The sequence below is a fragment of the Patagioenas fasciata genome, chromosome 1, assembly GCF_037038585.1.
Source record: "Patagioenas fasciata isolate bPatFas1 chromosome 1, bPatFas1.hap1, whole genome shotgun sequence".
Classification (NCBI taxonomy): Eukaryota; Metazoa; Chordata; class Aves; order Columbiformes; family Columbidae; genus Patagioenas; species Patagioenas fasciata.
In genome coordinates this window covers 186,750,358-186,771,030 of record NC_092520.1, presented here as the reverse complement: position 1 = coordinate 186,771,030, position 20,673 = coordinate 186,750,358, and the positions used below count along the sequence as shown (strand labels likewise).

Genomic DNA, 20,673 nt, shown 5'->3' with positions numbered 1-20,673 from the left:
TTTTTATTTTTAGAGAAAAGGGCAATCAGCGCAAGCCGGTACCTTTGCAAAATTTACTTCACTAAAGCCGCAGTGCGCACATGCGGCCTCTACTCTTTAGGCCGGGGCTCATAGTACCACCGCACGGGCACCAGCTCGGCTCTGCCGGGGCCGCTCTCGGAGGAGCCTGGTGCCCTCAGGCCGGGGCTCCGCGGTGGCGTCGGGCCCCACGGCCCGCTGGCGGCTCCATCTTCCCAGGCAGAGACCAGCCCGCCAGGCACCGCTCCCGGGCGGCCTCCGCAAGGGCCTAGTACCGCCCCGGCCGCTGAAGGGGAGCGCAGCCATCCCGCCTGCCCGGTGCCGCGGACGGGCGAGGGCCGCTCGGCGGCGGTGCGTTCCGGGAGGCGGCCCGGCCGGGTCACGCCCGCCCCCGGCCGCGCCACCGCCCCTTCCTGTCATGGCAGCTGCCGGGCTGCGGGAGCGCGGCGGGGTGGCGTGGGTCGGCGCCTCCAGGAGCTGAGGGCCGGGTGGTGTGGTGCGGTGCGGTGCGGTGCGGGGACGCCCCCCAGCTCGGGGCCGGCGGCAGGAGGTGACTGAGGGGCGCCGTGGGGCAGGGCCTGCGCGGAGGTTGCCCCGGGGAGCGGCTGTCCGGCAGCCAGGCCACCGGCGGAGGGACGGGACGAGGCGCGGGCCGCGCTTCGCGCCGCGCCGGGGGCGGCGGGCTCTGGCTGGGTGCGAGACAGAGCCCCGTTACTGGCCCCGTCAGGGAAACTGACGAAGAGCCGGCTTGTTCTGGGCAGCCTCGCCAGCGCGGGTATTGGCGCGGTGTGCGGCGTGTACCCCGGGGTGGAGCGGAGCGGAGCGGAGCGGCGCGGAGCGGCGCCTGCGAGGGTCGCTCCCCAGTTGGAGAACGCTGGAAGGACATTTGTCCCGCGGGCGGGGCGGGCAGCTAGAAGCACATCCTTGTGATGTGTGGGCAATGCTGTCCCGTCCTGCGCACGGGGATCCCGAGGATAGTCCCTACTAGAAGGTGTGTGCAGGAGTTGCCTAGTCCTAGACACTGCACAGCCTCAAGTCAGCAGGCATGGGTGGCGGAGGCAGGAGAGCCTGTTCTGACTTCACCGCATGGTAAGACTCCATAAGATCAGTTTCCACGGAGCTACATAACAAGATAGCAAACCCACAGTGGCTGCCTCATGATAGTAACTCATTTACTTTTGTAATTGTGAAGATAAAACCTAAATTTCCTGAGCCCCACACAGATATTGGTTGGCTTTTGGCGAGACAATTCCAGGATGGAAAAAAGGGAAATTTGTTATGTTCCTTTTGTTTTCATTGTAGGTACCGCTGAATTACCTGCTTTCCAGTACTTTCCTTGTTTAACTTCCCCTTGTGGTCAGCTGGTCAGCAACATGTCTTCTACCGAAAACACCTCAAGACTTTTCCTGGTCGTTGTTATATTGCTGCTGGTGCTGCCAGGAGTTGACGCCATGGACGCAGGAGATACGATCGCCTTCCTGCTGGGCCTCGCTGTCAGTATCATCGGATTCTGTGCCTGCCTTGGCTTGTATGCAAGGAAAAGGAACGGACTGCAATGATTTTCAATAAGATGATCAGATGAAGTGATTTTCCAAACATGGCTTGGGGTTGAGGTTTCCTGTGTTCTGAATAACTTTCAAAAATCATGTAGTAGATAATGCTGCTGTGCAATAGAGCAGAAGCAAGACTGTATGCAGTAAAAGGGATTTGTAGGGTCTGTCCTCATGATGTTGAAATGATTTTATATCGCTGTGATTAATTGTTGCCTTAGAGAAAGGGAAAACCTTTTTGAATGGGGAAAGAACCCCATAGAGTGGTTCACAGTAAATTTTAATAAATGGAACATGTTAGGCAGACCACCAACAAGTTCTACAATTTTGGTTTCAAGGGTTAATCAGGAAGAAGCAGCTATTAATCTTCCAGTCAGGATGACAGAGCTTTGGAAGTACTCCTAACTAGATAGCTAGCGAGCAGACTGCTTTGACTTGTGTGCATGTGCTCACATTCTTTATAATGACAGTTAACACCTAACAGCTCACTTCTGCTGTCACAGGGATGAGAACTAAGAAAACATTGCAAATTTTCTTTTTTCTTTTGTATCTTTATGTTAGATTGTGCTACTTCTGTAGCCTGTGTTCTTGCTACCAAGTAGATACACTCAAGAATGGGACCACTATTTTTCTTTTAACATGTATTTCACAAAAACTATTTGTAAGAATACGTAAATAAGATCAGGGATATGGGTTTTGTCTCCTTTTTAAAATTTTTATTCAGCTTTCCTTTAGGTACACCAGGTTCAATGCTTATTTAATTTGTGTTTGTATTTTTTCCCCAAAACTGAAGATTTACCTATTTTAATTAGGAATTATGTGTAGTATTTCTGCATTAGGGAGTTATTAGAATTGTAACAAGACAATTGTACGTGTTTCTTTTGCAATATGGAAATAACATGTTTTGTTAAAATCCTTGGTTTTAGTGAGCAGGTCAATTGTTCTCAAGTGTCTTACTCATGACAAACTTGTATTGCTAGCTAAATATTTAGGCTTCTTACCTGATGGATGTGAATTCCATGGAAGATTGGGACCAAAACCAAAGTAAAAACTCCTGATGCAAAATGTGAGATGTAAATAGTCTTATTCTATTCATGCTCAGTCAGATTGTATGGTATATGGTTGAAAGACTCAGTAGCATATCCAGGACCTGTTTCTTTGAGTACCAAAGGTGAAATGGCACAGCCAGGAATGTCTGCCACAAGTCCCTCTGGCTTGTTCGGGTGTTGTAAACTGTCCACGTGAGACAAGGAGCACAGTCCGTAACAGCAGCAGAATGAGGAGCCTAGAAGGTGAGTTCTCCACAGTTCACAGAATTCCCCTGTGATCTTATGCTGTGGACACTGCTGCTCTTGCTAGAAATCTTGGCTTTTATCTTTCAGAGCTGGAGAAAAAGGTTAAATGTGATGCAGAGCTATATATTTTGCTACTATTCCCTCCGTTCCTCTGTGAGTGTCTCTGTTCAGCAGAGCACAAAGCAATGGCTAGAAGAGTTGTCAGACAGGTCTTATATAAGTAATTGGGTGGGCAGATCATGTTTTCCAAATTCCGAAATTTCTGTATTCTGTATGCCATTTGTAGCTGGTTTGACTTCTTTCTCCAGCCTCTGAGGAGACAGAAGCCCTGGTAATTTCAGTCTTGCAATGTATGTCCTTTTCTCATGGTTGATAGTGGGAGGAAGGTAAAATGAAAGCTTCCAAAATTGCGTGGGGTTGAAACTGTAGGACTCAACCCAGAAAGCCACAAGAATGTAGGTATCTGCTCTCAAGTTATGGGAATAATAATGGTCACAAAGTGATCAGATGCAAGTCTTGTAAGGAAGCTGTTCTCAAACCCTTTTTGTAAGTTTCCAAAAATCAGGAAGGGAGAATTATGACGTATAAGTGAAATTTACATCCCAAGGAGGAGCTTCAGGTAGTAGCATCACCTTTGAAGGCTGCCCAGCAGCAGTAGATGAGTCTGTATGTGATTGTTCAACTGGGTGGATGCAAGCATACATCAAGTGTGATCCTACATGTTCCAGCTTGGTGAAACCATTACCCTTAAAAAAATAAACCAAAAAAACAAAAACCAAAACCACCCAACTCAGTTAACTTTGTATTTCCCAAAATTCAAGTAGTTTGTCATTTTTTCAGTAGGATATTAAACATTGCTCTTTCCATAGAATAAATGTTACCACAAGCAACTATTCACAAACTCCTGTATCTTCACTTTGGAAAAGATCCCTGGCAATAGTATCACAGCATTGTGCAACAATTTTACTGCAGGTGAACAAAATTTTAGCAGAGTGATTAGCATCAGGCAATAGGGATATGAGGAACTGTGTTCTTTGCCTGGAGCCGTATGTACTTTGTTGAAAGGTGTTTGCGCAGCCTAATGCTGTTGGTTCCTGCTGTTAGTGTTAAAGACTTGCATTTCTCAGTGACTTAAGTGTAAAATTGGGTACCCCTATTTTTCTTCTGTCTTAATAAACTTCCACATAAGACTTGTTGTAAATTTGATGAAGTAGTTCTTATGAAAAGGAAAATAGGGATGGCAAATGACTGAAACTGCTGAAATTCCATATATAAAATATTATTTTATTATATACTTCTGCTTATATTAGGTGACTTTACAAACCTATGTGGCGTAAGGTATGTTTTGTACAGGAAGTGTACTTTTCTTAGTCCTATTACTTCTGTATGTAAAAATTATTTCATTTCAGTATCAGTTACTTTAGAGCCCTTCAAGAGGGCTCTTCCTCTTTGGTAGCTTGCAGTTGTGAAGAAACCCATTTCTCTGGTATAACATAAACTTGAAACATTTATTTTTCCTTTTGACTATGAATTTTCAGCATTACTATTATGTAGTCGTCTTTTTACCAGAAAAGCCATTTATGGCAGTTTTCCAGCTGGAGACAGAAGGATATAAAGGATCATTTTCTTTTTTTCTAAAGAAAAATTATGTTCTAGTGTTTTATAGTTATTTGAATTATACTTTTTTTTAGACTTCAAAAGAGCTTGTTTTATACCAGCATTTTAGGAAAACAGGGTTCTGGCTCTTTTGGGACTTCAGCTGGTACACAAAACCGTTCACTTTGTGCACCAAACTAAAACCATTAGTGGGTGTCTTCAGAGCAGAAAGCAAAACCAGCCTGACAGTGCCCATCTCTTAACAAACACAACCTATCCTCTAATCAATGCAGGAAAGCTACAAGTCAGGAACGAGTAGCTTTTGAGTGCTATGATTTCCATCTGCTTTAACAATAGCATAGCTCAAACCTTGCTATCCTGCAAACATTTAACAGTCTGTGTACAGTCCCTGTGTGAATGGGCAGAAGTCCTTCGCTCCTCATGGAATTACCTTCAGGTGCTGCTCACCAGCTTCTGCTGGGTCCAGCAGTATCTGGGGCTGGAATGCAAATGCTTCACCCAGCTACTAACACACCTGCCTCTCTGGGTACATTAAAACTGATAAACCACTGTTATCAACCCTTTTTTCCACTCAGGTAAATCCTGCTGCTGATGAGCATGCTGCTGTAATACTATTGTAAGGCTTGGAAATTCTATGACATCTTCTATCTAGAACCCTCATGTATAATCACAGAATCATTTGGATTGGAAAAGACCTTTACGATCATCAAATCCAACTGTTAACCTGGCACGGCCAGGTCCACCTCTAAACCATGTCCCCAGGACCTCATCTACACGTCTTGTGGCAGTGTCACAGGAAGTATGTGGTATCTCCAAGATGCTCACTGAGATACCTGGAGTGGGTTGTACTTGTGGTTCTCAGCCACCATGCCCCTGCCATTGCAGCTGTCCCTGGACTGGCTCAGAGACTCTGTGTACTGACTAGCTGTAGGCTGAGGTCCTCGTTCCTCTCTGCACACAGCTGTTTACACAAGCTTTGTGAGAAGGGAGTTGCGAGTTGAGTTCACCATTGATAGCAAAACATGACTAAATGGATGAACCATAATAAGTCTGTTACCATGGCAAATGGTCTAATTATTACACTACAAAAGTAACCTTGCTGTTCATTTTTATATCTAATGAAAGGTTTGGCAGATCTAAGCTGATGTAATGGCAAGAGAGTGTTAGAAGTGGTGGAAAGGAGGGCTTGGATCTGGTTGTCCTGCCTGTTTACACTTGAACAAATTGTTAGTACGTGATCTGAAGTCAACAGAAAGTGTGGGTTGTTCACTAGATTAGAAAAATGAAACCACTAATTCAGAACCAAATGCAGGAAAACATAGCAGGTGACATTTGATATGACTAAAGATGCACAGGACCCAAAATGCTTAATTCCTGCTGAAATCAATCTTAAAAACTTTTAAGGGACAAGTTTTTACTATACCAGGTACTGACTGACAAAACCACATCACTAAGTGTTAAATTATTAAAGACTGTAACCAGCTTTGAAATCATGAGGAATTTCAGTTTATGTGAATACGTAACAGCACCTAAATATTACATTTCCAATATTCAGAAAGAAAGCTTTCCAGTAAGCAAGCTGAAATATTACATACCAGCTATGGTATGGTAAACACCATAAAAGCACATCTATTCTGAACTAAGAATAAATGAGCAACAAAATTATATAGCTATTCAAAACATTTCCAGAGGTACTGGTCTCCTCAGCTCAGTTTCTCCATAATGAAATTCGAAAATACGTGGGAGGCTCTGTCACACCAAGGTGCAGGCACAGTGGGCAGTCAGCACAGCCTTTTGTTTCTGGATCATTCATCTGATTAGAGCACAACAGAGACTTTCATGAGCAAAACAAAATAGCCCTGCAGAGTGCTAAGCAAAGAGACCCTTACAAGCTCTTGGTGGATGTGAAGGCCTGAAAGTGGAGCGGCCTCCAGCAGACACGGGAGCTGCAACCACCAGGCAGGGAAGAAATAATCATGTCCCCAGACACACTATTGTAGCAAACGAGAGCATGCTGCTGGGTTGAGTTAAAGTTTGTGTTCTGCTTGAGCCTTACGGTGTTGGCTGCATTCCTCCTCACTAGTCCTTGTCTTGGAAGTTCTGACGTGAACCAACATGGCCAGCAGCTTTCCCAGCTGCTGTTCGTTCAAGGCACTGAAATGCCTGTGCATATCTTTGTACTGTTACTCTCTGCTCTGCAAGTATAAGAGCATGAAAATTAACTTTTCTTCCTAATTGGAGTCAAAATGCTCCAGAGCAACATAGTTATGTTAAACTTACCAGAGAAGGGTCTGTCTTCATGTTCTTCTGTGGGTGCAGCTCTTTGCACACATTGAGATGATACAAATAAAAATAATATAAAAGCATGTCCCTTCCCTATGCTCTCACAGAAAAGCAGCAGTCTTAAAAATATGACAAATTTTCATTCTGGCACAATTACAGTGAAGAAAATTGCCACTTTTATCAAAATACGTTTCACTTTCCACTTCGTGAATTACCTGTGAAACCAGAATGTCTTTAATTAGTTCCAGAACTGTTGAGGGACATTTTCTGCCAACCTTTTTCTGAATTCAGATGGCTATGGAAATTACGTGGTCAATATCTGCACTTATTTCTCAGGCTTTAACCCAACATCAACCCAACATCATTGTTCGTAAGTCACATGGTAACAGTACATAGGTAGCATACTTTATTTGAATCTATTTAAATGATCTGAAGGATTAGCAGAAGCCATTTTGATTCATTTTTCCTCAAAAGCACATATTTATTTCAGTGTCTGCATGAATAGAAAGGAGCAATTATGCCTTTTTAAAGTTTGATCTTTTCAGAAAAGCCATTTGTGGTCACCTTCCAAAAGTCTATCTGAGATTTAGAGAGAGCATATAATCTATAGACTACAGTCTATATTGACTAAAAAAGAAAAAAAAAAGTCCTTTTTCATGAAATGTGATATTGCAATGGGCCTTACCTAAGTCACTTTTCATCTCTTCATAAAAATTAAAGATGTTGGTCATATATCTGGAGCAGTTGCCAATAAGAAATGAGTATTCAGCAATAAATGTCACACAGCCATGTTTTTCATTCTATTGTATTTCCAGAAAGAAAGCGTAAATCCCAGAAACTATTATGTATTAAAAACAGGCAAAAAGTGCTTTTCCAAGAACAAGTCAGTGTTACCTAGTAATAATCATGGCCCTGGTGAAAATCTTAGTGAAGTCAGCTCAAAAAATTTTAGTGTCCTAAAATTAAATCAAGCTCTCCTAAAGGAGTGACTAAACTGTGTCTTTTGAACCCCACACCACTTCATCACGACCCACCCCATGCCAGGGTTATGGCAGCAGGCTGTCCCAATGCAAGGGATGCTGGAAAAACCTCAAATCCTCCTGGGAACTGCCAGACAACTGGGGCTGCCCAGGTGCCAAATGCACAGCCAGGCCACTGCTACCCTCGCTCCATGGAGCCATCTCCTCCTGTGACAAAAGCCAGATGTTTGATCAGGTGTTTGTTTAGACATCTAGGAATATCTGTGTGGCTTTAACCTTCTTCCATGCCACATTTCAGGTTTTGAAATTTAGTATTGTATGTTGCGTGTTATTTTAAAAAACCCTGTGTATAATCTTTTAAAATATGGAATGTGCATGGGCTGGGTTGTGTGCTTGCATTTGAAGAAAGCAGGAAAGCAGAGGTCACTCTGTCATCTGAAACGATATTTATAAATTGTCCATCCACAGAAGGGGAAAAAAGAAATCATCTTTGGGAAGAGACCGAGCCAGGAAATGGATGAGGTGACCTCCAGAGGTCCTTTCCAACCTAATTTACTGTATGATTCTATGAAATCCTAGCTGTAAATGGGATGCATAAAGAGCAGCTCAATTCACTCATTTCTTTGTGGCAAACAAGGATGTATTTGTGGTGAACAAATCTCATCACAGTGTGAGCCCACAGGGAACCTGACCGCAAAAGCTGTGAGGCTGTTCAGTCATCATGTAAGACCACAGGGAAACCAGATGTACCAGGATTCTCCCACTGTGTCTAGTGAAACTCAATCCCTGAGGCATTAAAAGGTTATGGAAAAAAGGGAGCAAATATAGCATATGTACAGTAATCCTCTTTTCAGATTGGGATTTTAGAGATGGGTTTATGGAGCTAGTACTGTGCTCCAAATGGAATTCAAGTGCTTCAGTGCAAAGCCCCAAATGCAAATTAACTCCTGACCAAGTCAGTGTTTTGAAAATATTAAGAATTGACAGGCTGAATAAAAGACTGAATTGCACATGGAGTTCCCATCGGCATCAGTGGGAGTTTAGGACAAGGTCAAAGACAAAATACAGGTTTGGATGCAGCAGTTACGTCGATAGGATGGAGGGGTCCCTGTCATTTGACCAGTAGTGCCCCTCGCGCCAGATGGTGCTCACAGGGAACTGCAGCCGCATTAGGCACCATCCCTATCTCTTTCCTTAGGAAAATATTAGCTGAATTATTTACTGTAATAACTGAATGCCAAATTTTCATCTGTTTTAAAAACAGCCTGAAGTTGCTGAAATCAGTGCAGTCATCCTGATGTAAATTCACTTTGAACAGAAATCACAAGAGGCTTCATTCTGACCTTGCACCAGCCCTTACACTTCTGTGTAATGCAGTAGAATTATTCTTGATTTCCATTTATGTGAAAATCTAAATTGGTTCTTAAAATAGATGCTGTCTTTTTTTTTTCTCAGCTTGCTACCAGTAAATTATTTGACCTACATATTGATAAATATTAGGAAAAAATATTCTTCCCATTCTTATTCCACAAACACTTCAGAACTTGTATATTCAACTTAGACTCCATTGTTTCTGGCTCCCCCCGCCGCAAGATTTATGAACAAAGGCAAAGGGAAATCACAAGACAGCCCACTCTCAAGGACACCATACTAGTATAAAGTGCCTCTTCATACACTCTTGATGTATGTATGCACTCTTAATGTATGTGAACTCATGTAGATCAGCTTACCTTTCTGCCTTGTTGTACCTATCATTTCAGGAATAAGGGCAATCTGGTTTGTGTCTACATCAAACTTCACCTGGTTTACATAAGGATCTCTGTGTTAAATGAGAAGCACTTCATAAATTTTCTTTTTCTATCCAGAAGTAACAGTAAAATCCCAGTAAAAAGGATTATGTGCTCTCAATTTCAGAAGGACCAGCAACTAAATTATTATAGCTGTAGACAGAAATGTAAAACACTCAAAATCTGAACTTTCATGAGTTTGCCAGAGGTTTCTCTGCTTAACTCCCAATAGATTTAATAGGAATTAAGAATTAGATTCCCTTCTACTTCCAAAGCAATACTGACCTTCCAATAGTGAATGCAGAGCATGTGATCACATCATGCACATCTGAAATTGGCTGTACATAATAGTTGTCAGACTGCTGCCTTAATATATCATAATGCCAACGTCTTAACTTGGGACAATGAAAATTGCCTTATTTAGTGCAAAATACAGGCCTTGGGAAGCAAATGTCATAGAAACAGGGTGAAGAGGCTCTGACAGACATACTTAAATACACTCTCTTTCATGCAGTAGTAGCCAAGCCATTTGCTCTTAAGAACTCCATGTCCTCTTACGGGACTGGGCTTTTGGTTTTTCATTATCTGGTGTTGAAAACCCACTTTCCTTTTGTCCTGTGTCTGCAACAGCTGCACTCTGGTTTCTCAAGAAAAAAAATGCTAAGGAAGTAAACTTCATGAGTGAAAGACTGTTTTTTCAGTTTTGAACCAGCTTACAGTAACTCTAATCTTATTACCAAGACTGAGAAATGTGCAGCTAGTATGGCACTGGGACATTTGTAAAGAGTTTTATAAGTACATATGTTTCTGTACACTTACCAGAGAAATAATAAAAGCCCATAAACTCCACTAGTTCAAAAAATTCCTTCTGGAACCCTTGCACTGAACACACCAGAACAAATATTTCACGATCCCTTAGTACAGGCACTTTAAAAATCCTTTCTTAAAATGCCTATATAATGCAGTTTTATTCACATTACAGCACACCTAAGCCTTAAACCCTAATGCTGAGTCAAAGTCAACTACACTTGCATCCCTTCATTTTAGCACTTGGAAGCTCAGTGCTGAGATGTCAATGTACCGTTAGTACTGGTAATTATTCATCCTTTTACTCTTTCTTATATTTTTTTTATTTCAGAAAACTCCAGGAATGATTTAACATGTAGGTTTTCTACATTAGAAAGAAGCACTTAGCATTGTTTCCTGTTTTGAAAGGTATCTTGCTGTATCTGTTCATTAGGAGCCATATTTGAATACCCATATCCCCATTTTAGCAGATTTTTAAGTGAAGTTTAAAGTATGTAAGGGTTGAAAACCTACCTCAACTTAAAATAATTTTGGTTTAAGGAGGTTCATAACTCTATTCCAGGACCACCAAGTGAAGCAGAAGTCTGAAGGTTTCACAATTAAGACTATGAACTTTGGCTCTCTCCAACCTCTCACTGAATCTACCGAAGGCTGTCCCAGCTCCATTATCTAACTGGGTTTACCTAAATTGATCAAAAGTGTATTTAAATACAGCCTTGCAATTCCACTAGTTTTATATTCTCAATTGCCTCTCGCTACCTGTGACAGCAGAAAATAGCTTCTTAAATCCCTGCAACAATTTTTTTTTAATTTATTTTGTGTTACTTCAGAATGACTGTTAAGTTACCCTCCTTTTTTTTAACTTTACTTCTCTTTCAGCTTCACCAGGTTTTCCAAAGATGTGATCTGTGTTTTGGTAACTAACCTACTTGGGCAAATAAATCATTCTGAGCAATTGCCAGCTCATTTTGTCCGAAGGTCTTCCATTTGATTTCAGGTTGTTGGCATTTCATTATGTTCCATGGTTGGCCTTGTGGCGATGTCCTTTGAAAATTCAATCCACTAAAAAGGTTAGGAAAAAAAGAAGAAAAAACTGTTCTCTTTTCAATATAGAGCTTGCAGGTTGAAAAAGATATATCTTGAGGACCCATGATATCAAAGAGAATTCATAAGTTTTACATAAATTCCTCAAATTGCCAGAGTTTTGTTATGCATGCATATTTATGAGGAGATATTATACATAATAGAGAGATACAGTATATCAACTAAATGTTCTGTTAGCTTTTGAAGCATTACATTAATACCAAATTTACAATGCAGCACAGAATTACACAACAGGTACATTTTACTTGGCTACTGTTGGTCTTGTACTGTGAGGAACCGGTGTGCTCACCCATCAAAAGAGCACTTTCATGTCTGGATACATATCCTACATTAGGAAAAACAGATTACTAGTATTTAGCCCTATTACTTCCACATTTTATTTTAATATGGAGAGTGAATAAGTTCACTGAGGCTTAATAAAATTATGTAGTGAGGCACTGCAAGAGTTTAAGAGGTGGTTTAAATATCCAAAACATGACTGGAACAGAATTTAGGACATAAACCCTCCAAAAAGGAACCCAGAAGTCCTCACTGCAGCAACAGCAAGATTTAATCACTTTTCAGTTGGCATTTACACTTTGGACCTGAGGCTGCAAGCTTTCCATTCGTTTGCAGAACTGCCCAAGAGTGTGCAGGGCAGGATGTCTGTGATCTAGATGTGAGACAGAGCCTAACCCAAGTGTCTCACTCCCAGCAATGTCCCTAGAAGAGTCTGATCTGGCTGGTGTGTTCAGGAAAGGCACGTCAGCAGCACTGCTGAGCCTAGAGAATGCACAAATGCTGCAGCAAGCCCGCCTTTCCCATAACCACCCGGTAGTAATATCACAGGAAAGAGAAGATCTGGAGTTCAAGCTCAAGTCTCCAACCTCCAAAAAAAGTTTCCTGGAGTACCAGGAGGTACAAGCATGCTCTCTTGTTTATCCTGGACCCTCTGTGTGTAAAAATGCAAGAGCAATGGTGGGCAGGTTGGGGGGTAGTGGTGGTGATGTGGACAAGAGAGACTGACTCCCCTGTCTGCTACTTAGGATATCTGCCACTTATGTCAAGATTTAGGTCCTGGTCCCAGATCCATGGCTGGACATTTACATAGTCAATCAGAAAACAAAGCAAAACCAACAGTAAACCATATAGGTAGCAGGGACCAGATCCTCTGTGTTTCTCTTGCCAGCTGCATGTCTTATCTAGTATAGTGCAACATCCTGTTCCTGCTCAGTTTTTTACCCTTTTCTTTAAATACCAAACTCAAACATTGCCTAACTATATGCAGATACTAGTCCAATTAAGCAAAGGTATTACCATTTGCTAATATTAGGCTTGACTAGTTTTGTAGGTGACATTTCAATAAAACATAAATTCTTTCATACCTCCATGAAATAGGCAATGCAGTAATAAACTTATATTTACAGCTGCATCATAGAGCTGCATTCAGGCAGTTCCTCCTACTGTGCCATCACAGTGCCGTATCTGCAGAATTCAAACTGTCATGTTTCTTAACAGATGACCTACCTTTATCCAGAGATAGACTGTTCTCTGCATCTTTGCAAGTATAAAACTTAAAATTGCTTCTGCTTGCTCTACAAATGAATGAGAATTTTTCGTACTTCACAAAAGAGGGACATGGCATCAGGTTCTAGATACCAAATTAGTTGCAGTGAGCAACTAACAGCTGAGTTGACACAGGAATATTCAAGAGTAATTCCATTTTCTAGATCACAAGACCTGAAACTCACTAGTAGAACATATATTCATGCTAGCTGCTTGCAAAGCCCATGTTCACTCTCCATCTCAGACACTATAGACATGAATCTCCATTGTCTCAATCTTACACATTCAGCAATTACCATTCAGGAGTATATTTTTTTAAACCAAGTTATATTTTCTTTGCAGAGCTTTAAATCCATCCAGAGTCATTATACTGTACGTGTCTGTATTATCTTAAATTAAAATTTAAACAATGAATTAGTCTAATACCTAGATGTGAACCAGACATATCACCAAAAATAAATATTGCTGACATTGACAGTGTTCATTTTTGTCCCTGAGCACAGCCTAAAAGGCCTCTGAAAGCTGTCAGTGACAGTTATCCTATTTTATCCTATTATTTTTAAATCCCCCTCTCAGTATATTGCTAGAAATAGAAAATGCTATTTCCAAATAGTCTCTTTAATCCTACAACATACTGTCCATTCATGGTTCACCTCTAACCTAACCTTAAAGATGGCAGAAAATGGGAGTATTTGTATATCTCAGCTCTACAAAAGTGATTGATTTGACGTATATCCCTCCACACTAATAATACTCATGCACATAGTTCTATAAGCACTGGAAGAAATGGAACAGTAGAAGCAAGGAGGAGCTCAGCAGTGTGACTGTTGATCCCTTTGATACCGACCTGTGGATAGGATGTGTGTATTCTGTCACAGAACCAGCACGGTCTCTGAGTCCAACACAGTGCTGTGGTGGCCACCTGCCACAGGAACCACGGGGACACAGCCAGTGTCCTGTTTGGTTGCACAGCTGAGCACAGCCAGGCCTGGTCACAAAGAGTTTGAATTGGGAAGGGATTAAGACTTCAAGTCATGGCCAGTTTTGACCAGCAGATGAATCGCTGTATGTTGAAGCCTCAGGTAGGGACAAGAGTCCCTAAGGAGTGCAGGCCAGACTGAACATGGTGGCCAGCCTGAAAGAACAGCCAGGGAAAAAGGTCAAGACAAGCAGCCAACACCTACATTTACAAAACTTATAGGAACCTCACCTGCCTCTGAGACCTCTCTGCTCACGTATCCAACTTCACTAAAATCAGCCTCCAGATTTAAAAGACAGTGAAGGGGAGGAAATGTGCATAAATTCACTTGGTCATTATATAGCTTCATGACAGAAAGTGTATGAAAAATAATGAACCATAATCATTCCTTTCATTAGGCCCTGACCATGTCCTAATAATCTCCAGTGAGTCAGCGGTACAAAAAGAGATGGCAGCAATACCTGCCAGCCTGGCAGTCCCCACAGTCGGCCAAAGAAGCATTCCCCACTTATCCATATGTGCCGGAGAACTATGGAAGAGCTTGGGACAGAGTAGGTTTATATAAGTCGTATAGTTATGTGCATCTCAGACATGAGGCTGCCTGCACTTAATACCGGGTGCATAAAAACATTGGACGCAGGTCAGCTGGAAGAAGTCATCCTCCCCTTGTCTCTCAGGCATTTTCAGGTTCGTCTCAGGGCAAGCATTCTGTTCTGTAATGTCACTAACCCCATTCATTTTGCTCCACAGTGTTCCACTGGCGTCTGCAATGGTGATAGGAAAAAAGTGTTCTCGAGTGGTGTGATTGGCACTGTTAATGACCATGACACTGCAGAGCTGCTGTGTGCTTCAGCAGTGGTTAGCTGATTTCAAGTCCTGCATTTCCATTTAGTAAGGTAAACCAGGAGCATTACTGAGAAAGCATTTTATTGAAAACTCAAGTGTTAAAATAGCAGAGACAAAAGGACTATCAAACATAATATCTGAGAAAAGGGGAGGTGCACAAACAATACAAACCAAACTCTTCCTTTGTTTGAAAAAGAAAATGTACAATCTTTTGCCTATCATGGATTTCCAAAGCTAACAGACAACACTTCTAAAATCACCGTAACAGATTCTCCTGCTGGAGTAATTTAAAATAGTTTTCTCTGTTAGTGGTCCTGAGGTGCTGACTTGCACTGGCTGGAAATCTCTTGTGTGGGGATGCTCCACTTTTACCCAAATGCAGTTGGTAGAGTGTCAGAAGGTTAGAGATGAGAACAACAGCCAGCAAAGAGGCCAAGACAGTTTAGCTACGTGTCGGGGTCAGGAAATCATTAGCATGGTGCTGGGTCAGTGCTTCCAGTTCACCTTGTAAATTCTGAAAGCCTCTCTTATCTGTTTCTCACCAGACTGTTTTCACATTATTGATTAGACAAGCCTCATGCAAAAATCATGCCTTTCACCCATAGTCATTTAGTCACGAATTCCTAATTGTGTGCAGCATCATTCCTTTCAACTAGTTTGGTTGCTGAATTGTACCACTATGATGTATTCACATTACCATATCTCATGCACAGAAAAACAAATTAGTGAATGGCATGTATTTACAGTAGTTGGAAGACATATTGTAATGTAGTTTATACTATGTACAATTAATTGGATTAATTAAACTGAAGATGAAAATACACTAAATAAATGAATCCCTGCTTCTGTAAGAGTATTCCCAGTGTCTGCGCACATGCTTCATCAAATCCCATCTACGAGATTTGTAAGGAATGATATTTTATTTTTCGTAATGGAGAAAGAAGAAAATCTTTTTCCTCCCATTCCATGTTTAGTTACCAAAACACCAAGAGATTTTCTGCAATAGAAAGAGAGCAGAAAAACTGGATAGAGCAGCGACTTCAGTAAGCTTGCTCCACATTCTCTTGATTTTCTGACAAGAGGTTCTTTCTCCTGCCAGGAGTGCTGGGAACAACAGCAAGTGTCCTTCCAAGGCCAGTAGCCCAGGATCTCATCGTAGACCCTGTTACTGAGGCATTTTTGCAGTGGTGCCCACATTAACTAAAAACTGTTGATGGAATGAGAATTTCAATACTTTCCACTAACAAGACTGCAGGTTCAGAATTATTCACATTAAAAGATTTTTTATGCAGACATACAAGATAGTGTTTACCCTCTGTTATTTAAAAAAAAAAAAAAAAGAGCTAAATAAAGTACTCATACATTAAATCTTGGGTATTGTATTATTTATGTATACAATTTCTGAGGAATTCAATATGACAATATTAGAGAAATATTCCCAACCATTCAAAAATGTGATCTCAAAAAAAGCATCTATTTGGAATTACTTCAGATATTATTATGAAGTTCCTCTTCTTTTTTTTTTTCTTTTTTTTCCTTCTGTGGAGCTCAGTCATCAATCTGCATCACTGTGGATGTGACTGACTATCTTTTTTAAGTCATCCGTTATCACTCCACCTTTTCTGTGAAAACAAGTAATTTGATAATTCTTCAGTACAGGACAACATACATATGGCGCACAAACAGCAAACACTGCATATGCAACTTTCTTTGACTCTCTCACTTTCTTTGACTCTCTCTGAATCATACATATAAAAAGGCCATTTGTGAAGTCCAGCAATTTAAAAATATAGCTTATCTTTTTTCAGGCACAAGTAATTAGCAGTGCAATTTAACATTGGTAATTATTCACGGCCACAGCTAAGTTCATTTGCATTTCTAACTACCTGATACGCAAGTCAAGTCAAGTAATTACTTGTCCACACTGCTTAAATAGCACAAAAAATAACTGAACTTAACCCTGCAACATTGATTCCACAGTGTATCTGTGAAATCTAGATGCAAAAGCCCTGTCCAGTCTTTCAAACGTAGCCCTAATGAACAAACTGGTAAAAGGTGTTTAGAGGCATGAGGATACAGGAAGTATCTAATGGGATTTTCAGAAGGATATTGGTGCCTCCCTCCCCTTACAGTCACATACAGCAGAGGTTTTCCTCTACAGGACAGAGCTTTTTCCATATGCCCAGCAGTTAAACTTATATGTATTTGCCCTTAAACCTTCAGTTACCCCTGTGTAAACATGCAACATAGATCAACCTTTAAGAACAAAAATTAAGTTTCAAAGGACAGGCATTTTTTAAAATACCTAATTAAATGCTTTTGAGAAAATTTTATAAAATATCTGAGGATCTAGCTAAAGATCAATGCCACAAAAAAAAAAAAAGAGGCAATTATTCTCCAGAAGAATTTAGACACATGAATGCAGTTTTGTTATAGGTGTAAACACGCATCACTGAGGCAGAGACCACAAGAGAGATTTTCAGTGTGGGGTGAAATTTATGTCTGTGCTGAGAGCCAACCCAGGAGCCAGACACTACCAACAAATATCTTTACTCTGCAAACACTTTACAAAGCACAGGAACCAAATATATTGCAGGTGAAATTCTCCATTGGACAGGGGTCTTACACAGGTCTCTGTATTACATAAGTCCTACTTAAATACTATTTTAAAGTTGCACAAATCTACTGCACAGGCAAGAAATTTCTCTTGGAAGGATTCCTTGAGCCCTTTGAAAAGGATGTACTTTGATAGCAACTATCACAATCTCTTAAGCAATACATAAATCTTGTGCTGGCCTCTGCACACCTTGCAGAGCATCTCTCTTGTTTTGTAGAAATGTTTCAAATTCTTATAGTGCTTCAGAGTTTGCATTATGCAAACTGGGTAGACATTGCATATATGCAAATTTCAAGACAGCCAGTGAACACATTAATTACTGAAATGATCAAGAGAATAAGGACATGAGTGTTTTACATTTTAGCTGTTCACGACTTCTTGCCCTAAGCTGAAATCGTCATTCCACTGAAACTGTTAAGAGTTGTTACTGACCTTGGTGAGGCCAATATCTCACCCCATCTTTTCAACTGATAGTTGCTTGTCATCACTGGCCTCTCTTCCAGCCCAATCTCTACCTCAGACTCCGTTAGTGAGATTTCTCCGTGTCAGACTTTTCTCAAAAACCTCTCCTGTTCTGAGGAAAAAGCTTGAAACAATGAGAATCACCCACCCAGCACCCTCAGCTGGCTCGCAACTGCAGTACAGGATTCCAGGGCACATATACTCAAAATAAATTAGGTGCCAGTTACCCAAAATGCTAATTATGCACCAACAAAGTTTCTCTACAACAGCATTCAACCGTCCCCCACTCCAGTGCCCAGGTTCCTGGCACTTGGCCACATGCACCCAAACATCATCAACCATCTCACAGGAATGAGCTGCCCAGGTCTGCAGATGATGCCAAAGATCAAGAATGTCAAAGTAGAGTTCCCTAATAAGTTGATCCTGATCTGGGGATGGTCCTAGTGGGTCCAATTCACTGGACCCAGTCTCTTCATCATTCTCAAACAGTACAAAAATTGAAAATACTACAATTGGAATACAGGATCCTCAATGACCAACAACAAAGCTGAATACTTCACCAGTTACTTTCTAGACCATGATTATTAAATAACTCCAACAGGAGAAAATGCTGTTAGCTCTAATGGGGTACATGAATGCTCTTACACCTTACACTTCACTTACATTCTCTACCTTCACCCTTCCTTCTTGGGGGAAAGCAGACTTAGATGTTTAAATTAAGGAAAAAAAAAAAAAAAAAAAAAAAAAGAAAAAGGGCAGGGAAATGGGTTTACTTGCCTGGGACTAATCACTTCTTTCTGCTGAGATGCTTATATACCATGCTAGTCCTCTGGGTTTTTTTGAACACCTTCCTGTTGCCCTTAGTGTTGCCCCCCTTACATTGTGTGGTGGGCAAAGCCCCAAGAAATTCCACTTGGCTACTGCTAGACTGCTCATCTTGCAACAAAGGCTGTGTCACACTTTTTTCCCCTGAACTTTTCATATCTCCAGCCCAACTATTCTGAATAACTAGTTAGCATGGATCTCTTCACCTGTTCTTCCATAGCTCCTCCCCTCCTCCCCTTCCAATTGAACATTTGTTTCCATCTCTAGCTGCCATCTACCTTCATCCTCCAGATTACCAGTCCCATGACACCTGGATTAATTTTGCGTCCATGGGAGATGTGACCTGCTCCCGGAATAACAGTTTAGCACAGCATTGTCTTACACTCCACCAGAAATCTCTCCCTTCATAACAAGGGTTTCTGTTGCCTGACTCTACCCTTATCATAAAGAGAATAGAATGCAACCCATCTGATGTGTTTTAGACTTGTGATTCATAATGAGATGATCTACTCCCTAAAGCATATTTTTCTCACCGTTGACGATGATTAGAAACTAGCTCAGTTATATGTTGCTTCAGTTTAGATGTCTACATTTTGTTGAACAAAATTAGAGCGCTGCTTCTCAGATTATACATAGCTCCACGAATGGATCTATGCTGAACCAGTGGTTGAATGCTGAATGAATTCTGAAGTCCGCGGATTACTTCTACACAGTCTGGCAGGTCTAATAGAAAAGTTCTCAAATGTTACATAGTAATATACTTCTGCTACATCTTTAAGAGAAAGAGAAAAACTACTGGTCTGGATCTTTTTATAACAATGATGATGGCATCATATTGTTTACTCTTAACAAAAAATCTTAAATCAGAGTACTAGAATTGGCCCTGACCATGAACATACTATTGCCATCCTGTACCACATATTGTAAAACTCCTTCCTTATCTGGCATTGTGTTTAATTTCCATGGCATTGGGAGAATTCTTTGCTGTATTAGACAATTAAACTGCCTGCTCTTGCTGGTTTAGTAGCCACTTCCTTGTCCTTCACATTCTAACATTAAGAATTACTTTAAAAGTCATTGTTTATGTCATTGTGAGCACATATATTTAACAACAGAAAAGGCATAGCTGGAGAGGTCTGCTTAGCTTGGCTGATTGTGACATGAAAAGTTCATCTTGAAGAAGTGACTTTAATAGCCACCCCAAATTCCAATTATTGAGAGCGAAACTAACCCCAAAGATGAGCACCAACACAAAGTCATCGTAATTACATCCACAGAAAAAGGGGAAAAAAAAGTTATACCTGAGCTCTGTGTAAGTTTCCTGCTCATGAATAAATGTCACCTGAAGGAAGTCACATGCTTGAAATAGTGACATTTTGTTTTTAAATAACTGTATTTTCCAGTGGCTGCAGATCTTTGGGCTTGATCAGGCTGTTACTGAAGCTAATTCGAGGGTTTAGCCATCAATTCCCATGACTTATAGTAAGTGCCAAAAAAAAGAACCCAAACTTTAACAAGAGCCTTAAAAAATGCCCGTAGTCTACTAGCGGTCTCAAAGATGTGACATACGTTATGAATCAAACCCATAAATCTATCCTCCAGAAGGATTTATTCTGACTTGAGCAGAAGCTCCCAGTGAAGAAGTTCCTCAGATTCCAAACCTTTCAACCCAAAATAAGCTGTTCCTTGCAAGTCAAAGCGAGTTGCTTTTGGGGCAAGCCTTTCTTCATGTTCCCGCTCCTCCTGGATAAACTTCCACAAAACCCGAAGCGGCGGGAGGGCGGAGGATCGCGCTCTTTCAAGCTCTCTCCAAACCCTTCCCGCTCCCTCGCGGTTTTACCGCGGTGGCACCCAGCAAGGGCCGGAGCCGGCGGGCGGGGCGGCCAGCGACAGGCCCCCGGCGGCGGCCCAGGCCACAGGCCGCCTCCCGACGCCGTCGCCCCGGCCCACCGGCCCGC

The 20,673-nt window shown here is 41.4% G+C and overlaps 1 protein-coding gene and 1 long non-coding RNA gene across 2 annotated transcripts; one reads left to right on the top strand and one right to left on the bottom strand.

The window, feature by feature from the left end:
* The first annotated feature begins 433 nt into the window (after positions 1-433).
* Positions 434-2,633, top strand: SMIM30 (small integral membrane protein 30). Its single transcript, XM_065829292.2, has 2 exons — positions 434-568; positions 1,321-2,633. Exon 2 carries the CDS (start codon positions 1,392-1,394, stop codon positions 1,575-1,577), a length of 186 nt encoding a protein of 61 aa, XP_065685364.1. The 5' UTR covers positions 434-568; positions 1,321-1,391; the 3' UTR covers positions 1,578-2,633.
* Positions 2,634-14,914: 12,281 nt separating this feature from the next.
* Positions 14,915-20,647, bottom strand: LOC136097190 (uncharacterized). The gene is made up of 3 exons (XR_010650756.2): positions 20,017-20,647; positions 17,861-18,002; positions 14,915-16,433 (listed from the first exon to the last, which is right to left on the bottom strand). It is a non-coding gene; the product is annotated as an uncharacterized lncRNA (long non-coding RNA).
* Positions 20,648-20,673: the final 26 nt, after the last annotated feature.

Coding starts and splice junctions, on each gene's coding strand:
- SMIM30 (XM_065829292.2), top strand. CDS start 1,392: ATGTCTTCTACCGAAAACACCTCAAGACTTTTCCTGGTCGTTGTTATA.